The 14,448-nt window shown below is 38.4% G+C and overlaps 1 protein-coding gene across 3 annotated transcripts; it reads left to right on the forward strand.

Moving 5' to 3' along the window:
- The first annotated feature begins 10,356 nt into the window (after positions 1-10,356).
- Positions 10,357-14,151, forward strand: LOC140827311 (protein FAR1-RELATED SEQUENCE 5-like). 3 transcript variants are annotated; one of them, XR_012116947.1, is made up of 7 exons: positions 10,357-10,629; positions 11,049-13,282; positions 13,390-13,535; positions 13,604-13,690; positions 13,734-13,800; positions 13,911-13,938; positions 13,981-14,022. XR_012116947.1 is itself a non-coding variant. In XM_073189962.1 (6 exons), exons 2-5 carry the CDS (start codon positions 11,065-11,067, stop codon positions 13,752-13,754), a joined length of 2,472 nt encoding a protein of 823 aa, XP_073046063.1. In that variant the 5' UTR covers positions 10,357-10,629; positions 11,049-11,064; the 3' UTR covers positions 13,755-13,800; positions 13,890-14,151. The 3 variants fall into 3 exon arrangements, 2 of the variants coding, with proteins under 2 accessions (XP_073046063.1, XP_073046062.1); XM_073189962.1 differs by having other exon boundaries at positions 13,890-14,151; XM_073189961.1 differs by having other exon boundaries at positions 13,734-14,151.
- Positions 14,152-14,448: the final 297 nt, after the last annotated feature.

Below are 14,448 nucleotides of genomic sequence, written 5' to 3' on the forward strand. Positions count from 1 at the left end.
AATGAAGAACAAAACAAGAAGAAAAATGGAGAGAATTTTGAGAGCAAATTTCGGCCAAGACAAGTGAGTGAATGAGGGAGTGTAGTCTAGACATTGGGTGTGGGAAAAGTGAAAAAGTTGATCCCCATGCCATGCATTATTTTATTAAAAAGTATTCAAAGTCTCTTCACCTCCCAAGCATGCAAACCCTAGCATGTCATGTATATAATATGGTTTTTAACACATTAAAAACCATAGACTAAATTTTAATTATCTCAAACATTTTTGAGATTAATTAAATACTACTTGAATTTATTCAAGTCCCACTAGTTAAATAATTATTTTAATTGAGCTCTACAAGACTCAATATTATTAATTCAACACTTGAATTATTTTAATTATTTGGACTCTACTAGGTCCACTAGTGTTTAATTAATTCAACACTTGAATTAATTTAATTTAGTCTCCAATAATGTTTATGAAAATCACAATTTTCAACTACATTATTTACTTGGCCAAATTTTAATCTTAGGAACACTTCCATAAATTAAAATTTATATTTCTCTCTTAGAAGTCATACTTCTATTTTTCTTAACGCTTATAAACACATTTATAAGCCGTTCAACACATTGAACTATTTTACTTCTCATCGGGATTTACAAAGCCAGTACTTGTGTGGCCCTCAATGGTTCATTGATACGACTAGCCGTGGGTTCACATCTCCATGTGATTCGGACTAAACATGTCCTTATTCGAGCATACCCCTATTGCTCCATTCTTACTTGTCAACTCCTTGATAGTAAGAACGTCAGAACTCAAGTCTGATAGTACCCAACCAATCACGTTAAACGCCTAGCAGCATCGCTTACGTGATTCCCTAGGTATCACATGATAGTGCCTGCAAGAACCATTCAATTATGGTTAGCGTACAGTACGGTCCCTTCAACTCATATATCCCGACCGATTCGACAACTATTGGTTTATCGAGAGTTGTCAATGAATCGATACTATGTGTCATGTTGTGGTTGCATCGATGGTGTAATCTATGAAACCCCTTTCATAATTACCACCATACTCTGATCAGAGATTTCAACCCACACATACATGAAAAACACATAGGATATCCATACCCGTAGGTAAGCGGTGAATCCCCGGCTACAATGCATCGACTCCTATGTGTTTCGCCGTAACACCCAACCTTGCCACCTGATGACCCCATAAGAGTCGGTAAACAAGTCAAAGTGAAACGCTAGCACATAGAGTCTCAATGTTGTCCCGGGTCATAAGGACTAATGGTGTACAACCATAAACTAGGACTTTTCCACTCGATAAGTGAGAACCACTTGGAAAGTCCTTTATAGAGGGTTGTTCAGTGCACTCTACAAGGAGCACCTATCTGCATGCTCGGACATCACAATGTCCCCTACCAATGAAACATGGTACTCACATCGCAGATACTAGTCTCTAACTCGAGCGGCCTATATCCTTCTTAGTGGCGGCTGAATCGACTAGGAACCGTTTAGAATATACAGTATTACAAATATGAGTTTCATGATACTCATCATATGAGCATCTCATATTCTTTCTACTATTTGTATATTCAAGGACTTTATCTATGCAACTCGCATGGGTATAAAGATAAAGATGCGCCAAATTAATAAATTCAAATATTATTAAAATAAAGATCGTTTAATACAAAGAGTTTCATCGTGAACAGTCGGCCAACACTTGGCTCGACGTGCACCTACTCTAACAATCTCCCACTTGCACTAGAGCCAACTACCCATATACTTAAGACCCATTGATTCGCGATGCTTCTCGAATGATGGTCCTGGTAAAGGCTTAGTTAGTGGATCAGCAACATTATCTGCGGAGCCGACTTTGTCGATCGACACTTCTCCTCGTTCCACGATCTCTCTGAGGATGTGGTACTTTCTCAATACGTGTTTGGACTTCTGATGAGACCTTGGCTCCTTCGCCTGAGCTATGGCTCCCGTGTTGTCGCACATCACCGGGATAGGAGCAACTCCATTTGGAATGACGCCCAACTCTTGGACGAAATTCCTAATCCAAACAGCCTCCTTTGCTGCAGCTGATGCAGCAATATATTCTGCTTCAGTGGTGGAATCCGCAGTACTGTCTTGCTTGGAACTCTTCCAAGAGACAGCACCACCATTGAGCATGAATATGAATCCGGAGGTTGACTTCGAGTCATCAACATCGCTTTGGAAGCTAGAGTCGGTATAGCCTTCCAATTTCAGTTCTCCACCCCCATAGACCAAAAACAACTTATTGGTCCTTCTCAAATACTTGAGGATGTCTTTCACAGCTTTCCAGTGTGGAAGACCAGGGTTGGATTGATATCTACTCACTACACTTAGTGCAAATGCCACGTCAGGACGTGTAGATATCATCCCATACATGATACTACCAATAGCCGAAGCATACGGAATTCGTGTCATCGCCGCTATCTCTGCATCAGTCTTGGGAGACATAGACTTGGATAGGGACACGCCATGACACATTGGTAGATGTCCTCTCTTGGACTCATCCATCGAGAACCGCTTCACGATGGTATCAATGTATGTGGACTGGGTGAGACCAAGCAATCTTCTTGATCTATCTCTATAGATTTGTATTCCCAATACAAAAGATGCCTCACCCAAGTCCTGCATTGAGAACTTACTTGCTAACCATATCTTTGTTGATTGCAACATTCCTACATCATTCCCAATGAGTAGAATGTCATCAACATAAAGAACAAGGAATGTCACAGCACTCCCACTGACCTTCTTATACACACAGGGTTCCTCAGGATTCTTAGTAAAACCAAACTCTTTGATTGTACTATCGAATCTGAGGTTCCAGCTCCTCGATGCCTGCTTAAGACCATAAATAGATCTTTGAAGTTTGCATACCATATGCTCACTTCCGATAGATGTAAACCCTTCAGGTTGAGACATGTAAATTTCTTCCTTAATATCCCCATTAAGGAAGGCTGTCTTCACATCCATCTGCCATATCTCATAGTCATACCATGCAGCTATGGCTAGCAATATCCTAATGGACTTGAACATCGCAACTGGAGAAAAGGTTTCCTCATAGTCAACACCTTGCCTTTGAGTATACCCTTTTGCTACCAATCGCGCTTTGAAGGTCAATACCTTCCCATCCGCCCCAAGTTTCCTCTTGTAAATCCATTTACATCCTATGGGAACAGTTCCCTCAGGTGGATCCACAAGATTCCACACTTGGTTCGAATGCATGGAATTCATCTCAGATTCCATTGCTTCAAGCCACTTGGATGAATCAGCATCCGATAACGCTTCCTTGAAGGTCCTTGGATCACATCCAAGATTAGGCTCATCATGGCCCTCTTCAAGAAGCAGACCATACCTCATAGGTGGTCTCGAGATCCTCTCGGATCTCCTAGGAGCTTGTATCTCCTCACTTAGCTCATTGGGTGTGGGTTCTACAACTGTGGGTGCCTCTCGAACCTCTTCGAGTTCTATCATCTCGCCTTTTCTATCCAATAGAAATTCCTTTTCCAAAAAGGTTGCGTTCCTAGAAACAAACACCTTTGTTTCTTGGGGATGATAGAAACAATATCCAACGGAATTCCTTGGATATCCCACAAAGTAGCATAAAATGGATCGACTATCCAATTTATCTCCCACTGTCTGCTTCACATAAGCAGGGCACCCCCATATTCTAAGATAAGAATACTTGGGAGGCTTACCCATCCATATCTCATATGGAGTCTTGTCAACTGCCTTTGTATGGACATTGTTCAACAACAGTGCCGCTGTTTCAAGCGCATATCCCCAAAAGGATGGCGGCAACTCCGTGAACCCCATCATAGACCGAACCATGTCCATCAAAGTCCGGTTACGACGCTCCGAAACACCATTCAACTGCGGTGTAGCGGGCGGAGTCCACTGCGAGAGAATCCCATTCTCTCTAAGATACTCTTGGAACTCGGCACTCAAGTACTCACCACCTCGATCCGATCGAAGTGTCTTGATGCTTCGTCCCAATTGTTTCTCTACTTCACTTCTGAATTCTTTGAACCTTTCAAAGGCTTCAGACTTGTATTTCATCAAATACACATACCCATACCTCGAAAAGTCATCGGTAAAGGTGATGAAGTAGGAATGTCCATGCTTAGTGGTGATGCTAAGTGGACCGCACACGTCGGTATGGATCAAATCCAATAACCCTTTGGCTCGCTCCGCATGGCCCTTAAAGGGAATTTTGGTCATCTTTCCTTTTAGACAGGATTCACAAGTCGTGAGAGCATTAATATCGGACATATCAAACATGCCAACTCCCACTAGCTTGTTCATCCTTCTTAGGGAAATATGACCTAATCGAGCATGCCATAATTGTGCCGAATTAAGAGTATCTTGTTTGCGCTTATTTGTTGTTGTTATCGTTTGGACATTGTTAAGTGGAATATCTTTTAATTTTAAGGTGTAGAGATTGTTTTCAAGTTCACCCGTACCAACTAAACATTCATTCTTGTAAATATTGCAAACACCTTTGCCAAATAAACAAGAAAATCCATCAATATCAAGCATAGAAATGGAAATAATGTTTTTAACCAAGTCTGGTACATACAAAACATCTCTCAAAACAAGCTTAAAATCATTGTTCAATATTAAATAAACATCTCCTACGGCTTTGGCAGCAACCCTTGCTCCATTGCCCATCCTCAGGAAGGTCTCACCCTCTCGGAGCCTCCTACTTCTTCCCATCACCTGCAAATCATTACAGAGATGTGAGCCACAGCCGGTATCTAATACCCAAGAAGTAGAATTAATCGAGATATTTACTTCAATATAGAACATACCCTTGCCAGAACCCTTCTGCGCAAGATATTCCCTGCAGTTACGCCTCCAATGTCCAGGCTTCTTGCAGTGATGACAGATGTCAACTGTCTTCTCAGCCTTGGCTGGCGCGGCTGCCACTACGGGACTCGGAGTCTGCCTCTTCAAGGGCTCGCTCTTCTTGGGGCGCTTGAAAGAACGCTTCTTTCCCTTCCCAGGTGGACCGGTCTTCGTGCCAGATGAAGAGCCCACATAAAGAACCGACTTCTCCTTTTTGATGGTGGACTCAAAGGTCACAAGCATGTTCACCAACTCTTCAAGGCTGGGCTCGAGCTTGTTCATATTGAAGTTCACGACAAAAGGATCGAAAGAGCTAGGCAGCGACAGCAACAGCACATCCGTGGTCAACTCCGATGGCAAGATCAAATCCATGCCAACAAGCTTGTCCACGAGCCCAATCAACTTTAGGCCATGCTCATGGACCGAAGTCCCATCTCGCATGCGTAAAGTGATGAGCTCCTTTACTGTGGCATGCCTCAAAGGCCGAGTTTGCTCACCGAAGAGCTCCTTGAGGTGCATATGAATGTCAGCAGCATTCTTAGCATCCTCGAATCGCCTTTGCAGCTCATCGTTCATCGAAGCCTGCATATAACACCTCGCCTTCAAGTCATGGTCGCACCAATCCTTGTAGGTCTGCAATTCCTCAGGAGTGCAGCTGGTCGGAGCCTCAGCAGGGGGCGACTCAGTCAGTGTGTATGCGATTTTCTCCGAGTTTAAGACAATCTTTAAATTTCTTAGCCAAGTGATATAGTTTGGTCCGGTTAGAACGTGTTTTTCGAGAATTACGGAAAACGGGTTGCGAATTGATGACATTGTCACAGATTTGTACTGAAAAGTAAAACAGATAAATGTTAATGACTATTTTAAAATATTTAATAAGATATAAAGTTTGGACTTTTACTTTATAAATTATCGCTCCCACTGTTTTGACATTTTCACTACCCTCTAGTGAAAACGGGAAACACTTTCCTCAGTAGGTACGTAAGGTCCAATCAGCGAATTGTGATCCCGAATAATATCGGCCATCACAATTCCTAAAAGGTAGTTTCCAATTGCATCGCCATGCAACCCTCTACGTAAACTTTTGTCTCACGTTTGATTAGGACCCAATAATATGACGTCGTTCATCTTCACGTGTCAAGCCTAACCCATCGATATTGAACCTTAATGGACGGTCGCCATGAGTTCCCTCAATAATATGAGCCGAAATCATGGGAGTTCCACGTAGTTCACATCACTATGTCAATGGATGTCACAGCTTTCCGGCACCCAGGGCCCCCTCAATAATATGAGCCGAGCCCCGAGTACGGGTAGCGTTCATCATGCATCCATTGTCGATGGAAGACAAGGAAATTATAAACAAATTTATAATTCCCCTTTTCAGGACTTGATATTAATTTTGAATCTTATTCAAAATGAGGGTTTTTAATTTTGAAAGGTCTCATCATTAATTTTATTTTAAAAGCTCGCCATGTTTGATCGTATGTTTGCCGGATTCATGCAACTTTGTTATTATCATAATAATAACGCACATACTCATTATTTATAACATATCATGCATATATTATAAATAGAAAACAGTACAAGGATGATCAATTGCCCCAAAACTAATGGCCCGTGTGAGCTAAACACGGGCCTAGGTCCAATCCTAGGGTAAATGCAAGGGATGCAATGCAACTACATTATTACATTAGCATCCAATATTACATGTCTTCGATCTTCATAATCACCAAGGCCACCATCTTCCAATCTTGATCTTCCACTATTCTAATATTTACAATTAAATATCCATGGCACATAGGGATACATCTCATGGGGTGGGAACGGGCCATAAACCAAGCCCACTTTAAATTGATAATTATTACAATCATTCAACACAAATATCCTAGCATACACCTAGCAAATTGGGCTTGGGCTTTTGATCATCCTTCATGCATAATATCACATATCATACACCATCAATTAATTATCACTATAATTAATTGATCCAATATTATATATCTTGATCCAATCACTAACCGCCACAATTATAAATTAAATTAACAAAGTATACAAACAACTTTGTCTACTTTCAAATTAATTTATTTATAATCGAATTTCTTGTAAATCATAATTTACTATAAATAATTAAAGTCCAACTTCAATTATTTATTTTATGAGAAAATATGTGCAACAATTGTAAATTTAAACTTAAGGGCCCAAAAACCATTTTTCACCAAAAATATTTTGGCCCATTTAAATTTCACAAATTATGTTGTCCATCCAATGGCCCAACATCTCAAAGCCCATGACACTAAGATTCTCCAAAACACTTTTGGAAACCCTAGCCGTCATCGCCGTCGCCGGAGCTCCGTCGCCGGATTCCGGCAACAAAAAAAATTTTTTTTTTTTCATTTAAAAACTGCAATTTTCGGGGGCTGCCCTTTGCTGCCCGAAAAACAAGGGCAGCTCGGGCAGCCCTCGGGCAGCCCTCGGGCAGCAACATGCTGCCCGAAAAAATGTTTTTTTTTTGTTTTTGCTTCAAAATTTTCGGCCCTTTGATTTTATTGCACAAAAATCTCAAACGATTAGAAATCGATCTCAACATAATATTATGCAAATATTACACAAAAACCGTAACCTTAGCTCTGATACCACTTGAAAGCGGACCGGTTACGGTGGCCGGAAGCGCAACGGAAGTCAAAATATTTAAATTTTCATGCTTAAATTTCGGCCACCCTTGGTTTGTGCAATATTTACATTTCAAAACACCATAGGACATACATAGGGTGTTTTAGAATTTACCTATCAATCACAAGGATTGATGAATGGCACCAACTTTGTTGTGAACAACAAAGCTCTTCAAATGGAAGACAAGTCTACAAGCTCCTCCTCCTTGCTTCTAAATCAAGCCCACCACAAGCTATGTAAAACCCCTCAAGTTTTGCACTAGAAAAACTTAAGGATTTTTCAAAGAGAAGATTTTATTCTCCAAGAATGAAGAACAAAACAAGAAGAAAAAATGGAGAGAATTTTGAGAGCAAATTTCGGCCAAGACAAGTGAGTGAATGAGGGAGTGTAGTATAGACTTGGGTGTGGGAAAAGTGAAAAAGTTGATCCCCATGCCATGCATTATTTTATTAAAAAAGTATTCAAAGTCTCTTCACCTCCCAAGCATGCAAACCCTAGCATGTCATGTATATAATATGGTTTTTAACACATTAAAAACAATAGACTAAATTTTAATTATCTCAAACATTTTTGAGATTAATTAAATACTACTTGAATTTATTCAAGTCCCACTAGTTAAATAATTATTTTAATTGAGCTCTACAAGACTCAATATTATTAATTCAACACTTGAATTATTTTTAATTATTTGGACTCTACTAGGTCCACTAGTGTTTAATTAATTCAACACTTGAATTAATTTAATTTAGTCTCCAATAATGTTTATGAAAATCACAATTTTCAACTACAATATTTACTTGGCCAAATTTTAATCTTAGGAACACTTTCATAAATTAAAATTTATATTTCTCTCTTAGAAGTCATACTTCTAATTTTCTTAACGCTTATAAACATATTTATAAGCCGTTCAACACATTGAACTATTTTACTTCTCATCGGGATTTACAAAGCCAGTACTTGTGTGGCCCTCAATGGTTCATTGATACGACTAGCCGTGGGTTCACATCTCCATGTGATTCGGACTAAACATGTCCTTATTCGAGCATACCCCTATTGCTCCATTCTTACTTGTCAACTCCTTGATAGTAAGAACGTCAGAACTCAAGTCTGATAGTACCCAACCAATCACGTTAAACGCCTAGCAGCATCGCTTACGTGATTCCCTAGGTATCACATGATAGTGCCTGCAAGAACCATTCAATTATGGTTTGCGTACAGTACGGTCCCTTCAACTCATATATCCCGACCGATTCGACAACTATTGGTTTATCGAGAGTTGTCAATGAATCGATACTATGTGTCATGTTGTGGTTGCATCGATGGTGTAATCTATGAAACCCCTTTCATAATTACCACCATACTCTGATCAGAGATTTCAACCCACACATACATGAAAAACACATAGGATATCCATACCCGTAGGTAAGCGGTGAATCCCCGGCTACAATGCATCGACTCCTATGTGTTTCGCCTTAACACCCAACTTTGCCACCTGATGACCCCATAAGAGTCGGTAAACAAGTCAAAGTGAAACGCTAGCACATAGAGTCTCAATGTTGTCCCGGGTCATAAGGACTAATGGTGTACAACCATAAACTAGGACTTTTCCACTCGATAAGTGAGAACCACTTGGAAAGTCCTTTATAGAGGGTTGTTCAGTGCACTCTACAATGAGCACCTATCTGCATGCTCGGACATCACAATGTCCCCTACCAATGAAACATGGTACTCACATCGCAGATACTAGTCTCTAACTCGAGCGGCCTATATCCTTCTTAGTGGCGGCTGAATCGACTAGGAACCGTTTAGAATATACAGTATTACAAATATGAGTTTCATGATACTCATCATATGAGCATCTCATATTCTTTCTACTATTTGTATATTCAAGGACTTTATCTATGCAACTCGCATGGGTATAAAGATAAAGATGCGCCAAATTAATAAATTCAAATATTATTAAAATAAAGATCGTTTAATACAAAGAGTTTCATCGTGAACAGTCGGCCAACACTTGGCTCGACGTGCACCTACTCTAACAATATTTTCTCTTTCAAGTTTATGTGTGTAGTAAGTTCAGCTACTGTGAGTAGCTAAACAAGTTTCTCCTCCTCTACAGGAGGTTACTATGTATTAATAAATGTTTGATGTTTGAATAAAGAGATCTTTGCTCTTAGCCCCTCTCATGTATTATTTTCAAAATTTTATCTTCTATTATACGCTCTAAGGTAGGAAACGAATTAGAGCTGTGTTAAGTGTTGCTGAAGGAATCTGCTTAGTAACCATCGGTTGCGATCGTGTGGTTGGACTGTGAGGAGCAGTTCGTAAAATACGGTGGATATAATCCGGTGGCACTCCGGTCAAAAAGGTATAAGATTTACTTTATTTTACGGAAGCATGATGGGCCATTATTTAGAAAATAAATCAATTATTTAAAATGAAGATATAAGGGCAAATTTGGAAATTTGAGAGATATGGGAGTTGAAACAAAGTTTTAGTGGGGTAGGAAATAAAGAGAAGGTTGAGAATGGAAATAAGGATTTTTTTGACAAGTTCCCCTCAATTCTTCTTGAAAATAATATAACTACTCATATATTAAAGTATAAAACTGAGCAAGACCCTCAAGAACTGAGGTCCTCGTGCCTAGTAATAACTAATATAACTAAACGGAGAAAATTCCATCCACACCCTTTGAACATTGCTAAAATACGCCGGTGGCTTCCTGACCCGGCATCTCTTGCCCCTTTACGCTCAATCTGTCAGTTATGTACTACCCAAAAAAAAAAATTTATATAGGAGTCCAGGTAAATTCGATTTTGCATATACAGGCATTGCCTGAAGCCATTGAAATTGTGCCACGTGGACTTTTTATTTTAAAACCAAAAATAACAAAAAACAATAACTATGGTTAGGGTTTGACGGGTTTGACCCAATATTTCAAAAATTAAACTTCCCGCATACGTATTTCATTTCAGAATTGTAGACTACCCTTTCCCATTTCCCATTTCTTCTTCCGCCGTGCACACTTCTTCAACGTTGCGAGGTTGAACAAAAATTGGGACAAAAATTGGGACATCAGCTTTTTTTAAAGGTATAATTTTTTACAAGAAATGGGCGAGTTTTTGAATTCCGCACTCGTTCTCTGTTGTATTACTGTACTGGTTATATTCTATTTCATGAATTTTACTGTACTGGTTATAACGTTGCGAGGTTGAACAAAAAAATGGGACGAAATTGTACTGGTTATAACGTTGCGAGGTTGAACAAAAAATTGGGACAAAATTATTTTTATTTTTATCAACAGATTTTTGTTCATGAACTGGAATCAGTGAATAAATTTTTTTTATTTTGGGAATGCATATTTAAGGCATTGAGAAGATGGAATGCATATTTAAGGCATTGAGAAGATGTAGTAGATGATTTTATAGAAGTGGTTGCAATGTGTTGTTTTATTGAAATCGTTCGTTGTATAAATAACTGGTATTATTTTCATTTTTTTTGTTTTTTCAGATTGCATAGTTGGAATATGGAAGATAACGAGCCAATTTCACTTGAGGAGTTGGACGGAAACTACGATGAAGAAGATGACGAGCAAACTGAACACCACGTGGTTGAAAACTTTGAGGTACAAAATGAAAATTCGGTTGTTGATGTTTTGAAGAGTAAACTACTAGTGGGTACGGTTGTGAATAGTGTGGAAGATGCCTATTTATTATATTGTCAATATGCACATGCCAAAGGTTTTAGTGTGAGGAAGGGTGACCAACGATGTTTTTCTCATACTAATGAACTTCAGTCCAAAGAATTTATCTGTTCATGCGAAGGTTCAAAAGACGAAAGAAATTCTAGTAAAAGGATTCTAATTTATCAAAAGTTGATCACTAGAACTAACTGCAAAGCGAAATTGAAGATCACTAGGGAAAAAGAAAGTGAATGGCGGGTGAGTAGATTTGTGGAGGAGCATAACCATGAAATGTTTGCATCTGATCAAAATCACTTGTTGAGATCGGCACGCAATATATCACATGCAAAAAAATCGACTTTAGAAGCCATGGTAAATGCTGGAATATCTGTCTCCAATGTTGTTTCTTTTATGGAACATGAAGCATGTGGGATAGAGAATTTAGGTTTTATCAGAAAGGATGCATATGATCATATGAGTCGACTGAAAAAACATACAAAAGTTGAGAATGGAGATGCCACTGCGCTTATTAAATATTTCATAGATAAGGCGAATAAGGAGAATTACTTTTACTGGAATGTTCAGTTGGATGATGACGATAGATTGATGAACTTTTTCTTCAGGGATTATAGATGTGCTGTTGATTATGAATTTTTTGGTGATGTATTGTCGATTGATACGACCTACAAAACAAATAAGTATAATTTGATTTGTGCTCCATTTGTTGGTATCAATCACCATATGCAAAATGTTATGTTTGGTTTGGCATTTATGTCAGATGAGACCGAAAGCTCTTTTGAATGGTTGTTTACAACATTTCTTGATTCTATGAATGGAAAGCAACCGCAAACTATCTTCTCAGATCAATGTCAAGCCATGATGAATGCCATTGAAACGGTTTTCCCAGATTCACATCACCGGTTATGTCAATGGCATATAAATCAGAATGCTCCTTCACACTTTGGTAGTTTAAATGGTGATTCAAATTTCAAGAAGTTGTGGTATAAATGTATGAATTGTTGTGAAACTGAATATGAATTTGAGGCAACATGGAAATACATGATTGATACATATAATTTGGATGGTCATAAGTGGTTGAATGGGATGTACAAAATCAGGAAAAAATGGGCGACTGCTTTTAGTAATGGGAAGTTCAGTGCGGGACTATTGGCTACTTCGAGGAGCGAAGTCACGAATAAGGTTTTAAAAAATACAGGGAATAAGATGAGTTCTTTGTATGAATTTGTGCTTAATTATACAAAGATTCAGAAAAATTGGCGGTCGAAAGAGAAGACAGAGGATACTCGTTGTCGTCACGGTAAGCCTCCACAGATTTTGAAAAACCATCCTTTGTTGATTCATGCTGCTGATGTTTATACAATTTCTGTTTATCAGTTATTTGAAATTGAATTGGTGAATTCTTTGAATTGTAAATCTCTTGAACCACCAGCTTGTTTTGGCAATGATTGGAATTGGATTCAGATCAAAGTAAAATCTCATGATGAAAACTCAATGGTTAGGCATGTGGTGTTCAATAAGAAAAGTCATGAGATAAAGTGCAGTTGTTGTAAGTTTGAGACAATGGGCATTCTGTGTAAACATGTTTTGATGGTGTTTAATTGCATGGATGTCAATGTTATACCCAAGTGCTATATTTTGAGGAGATGGATGAAGAACATAAAAAGTCGAGTTAGCACCGATTTGCAAGAAAGTGGCAGTGGTGGTGATGGTGGTGCTCATGTATCTCAGATGGAATTTGTCAACCAAATAATGAGATCGGTATATGATCTAAGTCAATTGAGCAAACCCTATGAGTGTGCGAGAAAAACATTATATACATTGGTTTACACCGCAAAAGATGAAATCTCCAATCTTGTGCAAAATTTGAGTATAAACGAGCAGTGTGATGATGATCCGAGTGAAGATGAAATAGGCGAAGTATGTATTCGTAACCCTCTTACTGCAAAAGCGAAAGGGATTACAAATGCAAATATTACACGACACTGGGATCGTACGAGCAAAAAAGGAAAAGGTAAAAGGAAAGGAAAAGCTGAAATCTCAAGTAAGTATTTATATACAATTTATTTTATTCATCTACATGATCATATTATACACTTTATGTACTAGTTGATGTTTATATTGGTTTGAACGCGCTACATGAAATAATAGGGAAAAAAAAAGGTCAATGTTCAGAAGATGGCAACAAAACACGGGAAATAAACTTCATACAATCACTATCGCAAAATCAGTTTGCATCCCCGCAATTTCCATCTGTATCTGGGCACAATGACCAAATGCAATATTCAAGTGAAACGGTAACTTAGTTTTTTTCCATAATTGTATGCATATTTGTATTACATATTTTTTTATATTTAAAATGCAGGTAGGTTATACTAATTTTTTTGAAGCTTCTCAAATTAATTTACCATCTTATTCGTTTGGGGCTCCTCCTACATCACAAGGACATCAAGTAAGGACTGTTGTAAATATTAAATTAAATTTACGTTGTTTAGGGATTTGGTCATGAGAATTGAAGGAAGATTGGGAGAACTCCAAAAGCAAAGAGTTTATAACTTCTCAGTAATGCTTTGGCAGAATCTTTGTTGTTGTATCAGAAATTGTGGTCACAGATCTCCTTTTCTCAGTAATAACTTCGTAGTTCTTGTCAGCCTTGAAGCTCGCCTTGCAAGGTTCCAGCATCGATTGAAAGAGCAGGAAGTACTAAGTAGAAAGAGAGTGTTGCGGTAAGGCAAAGTACAGCTCACTTCTTACTGTCAAATATGTGAAAAAAATGACCTGGTGCAATTTTCATGAGCAATATGAATTACAGTACTGCTAGAAGGAAACAGAAGGCTTGTTCTTGTATGCTTTGATACTTGGTTTGGGGTTTGTTTTGGCTGAAACCATATTCATATATTCAAGATTTGTAATGAAGATACTTATGTAATCTTTTCATGAGCAAATTGCCATTGACGCTTTGTACGTCTATTTAGTGTAGTTATGTAATCTTTTCATTGCATTCTCTTTTTACTTAACTAAAGATACTTCGATTGTGCCAAGAGCAGTTAATTTTTGAATCTAAGGCATTTGGCAATGATCATGAAAAAAAGAGAATTAAAATTTTATATAAATTTTCAAAATCATAAATTTTGCTGTGTGTATGAGTTTTTATATGATTGCTCTAAGACAACGTAAAGTCAAGTATTCTAATCGAGATAAAACTTCCCC

This window comes from Primulina eburnea, chromosome 3, assembly GCF_022965805.1.
Source record: "Primulina eburnea isolate SZY01 chromosome 3, ASM2296580v1, whole genome shotgun sequence".
NCBI lineage: Eukaryota > Viridiplantae > Streptophyta > Magnoliopsida > Lamiales > Gesneriaceae > Primulina > Primulina eburnea.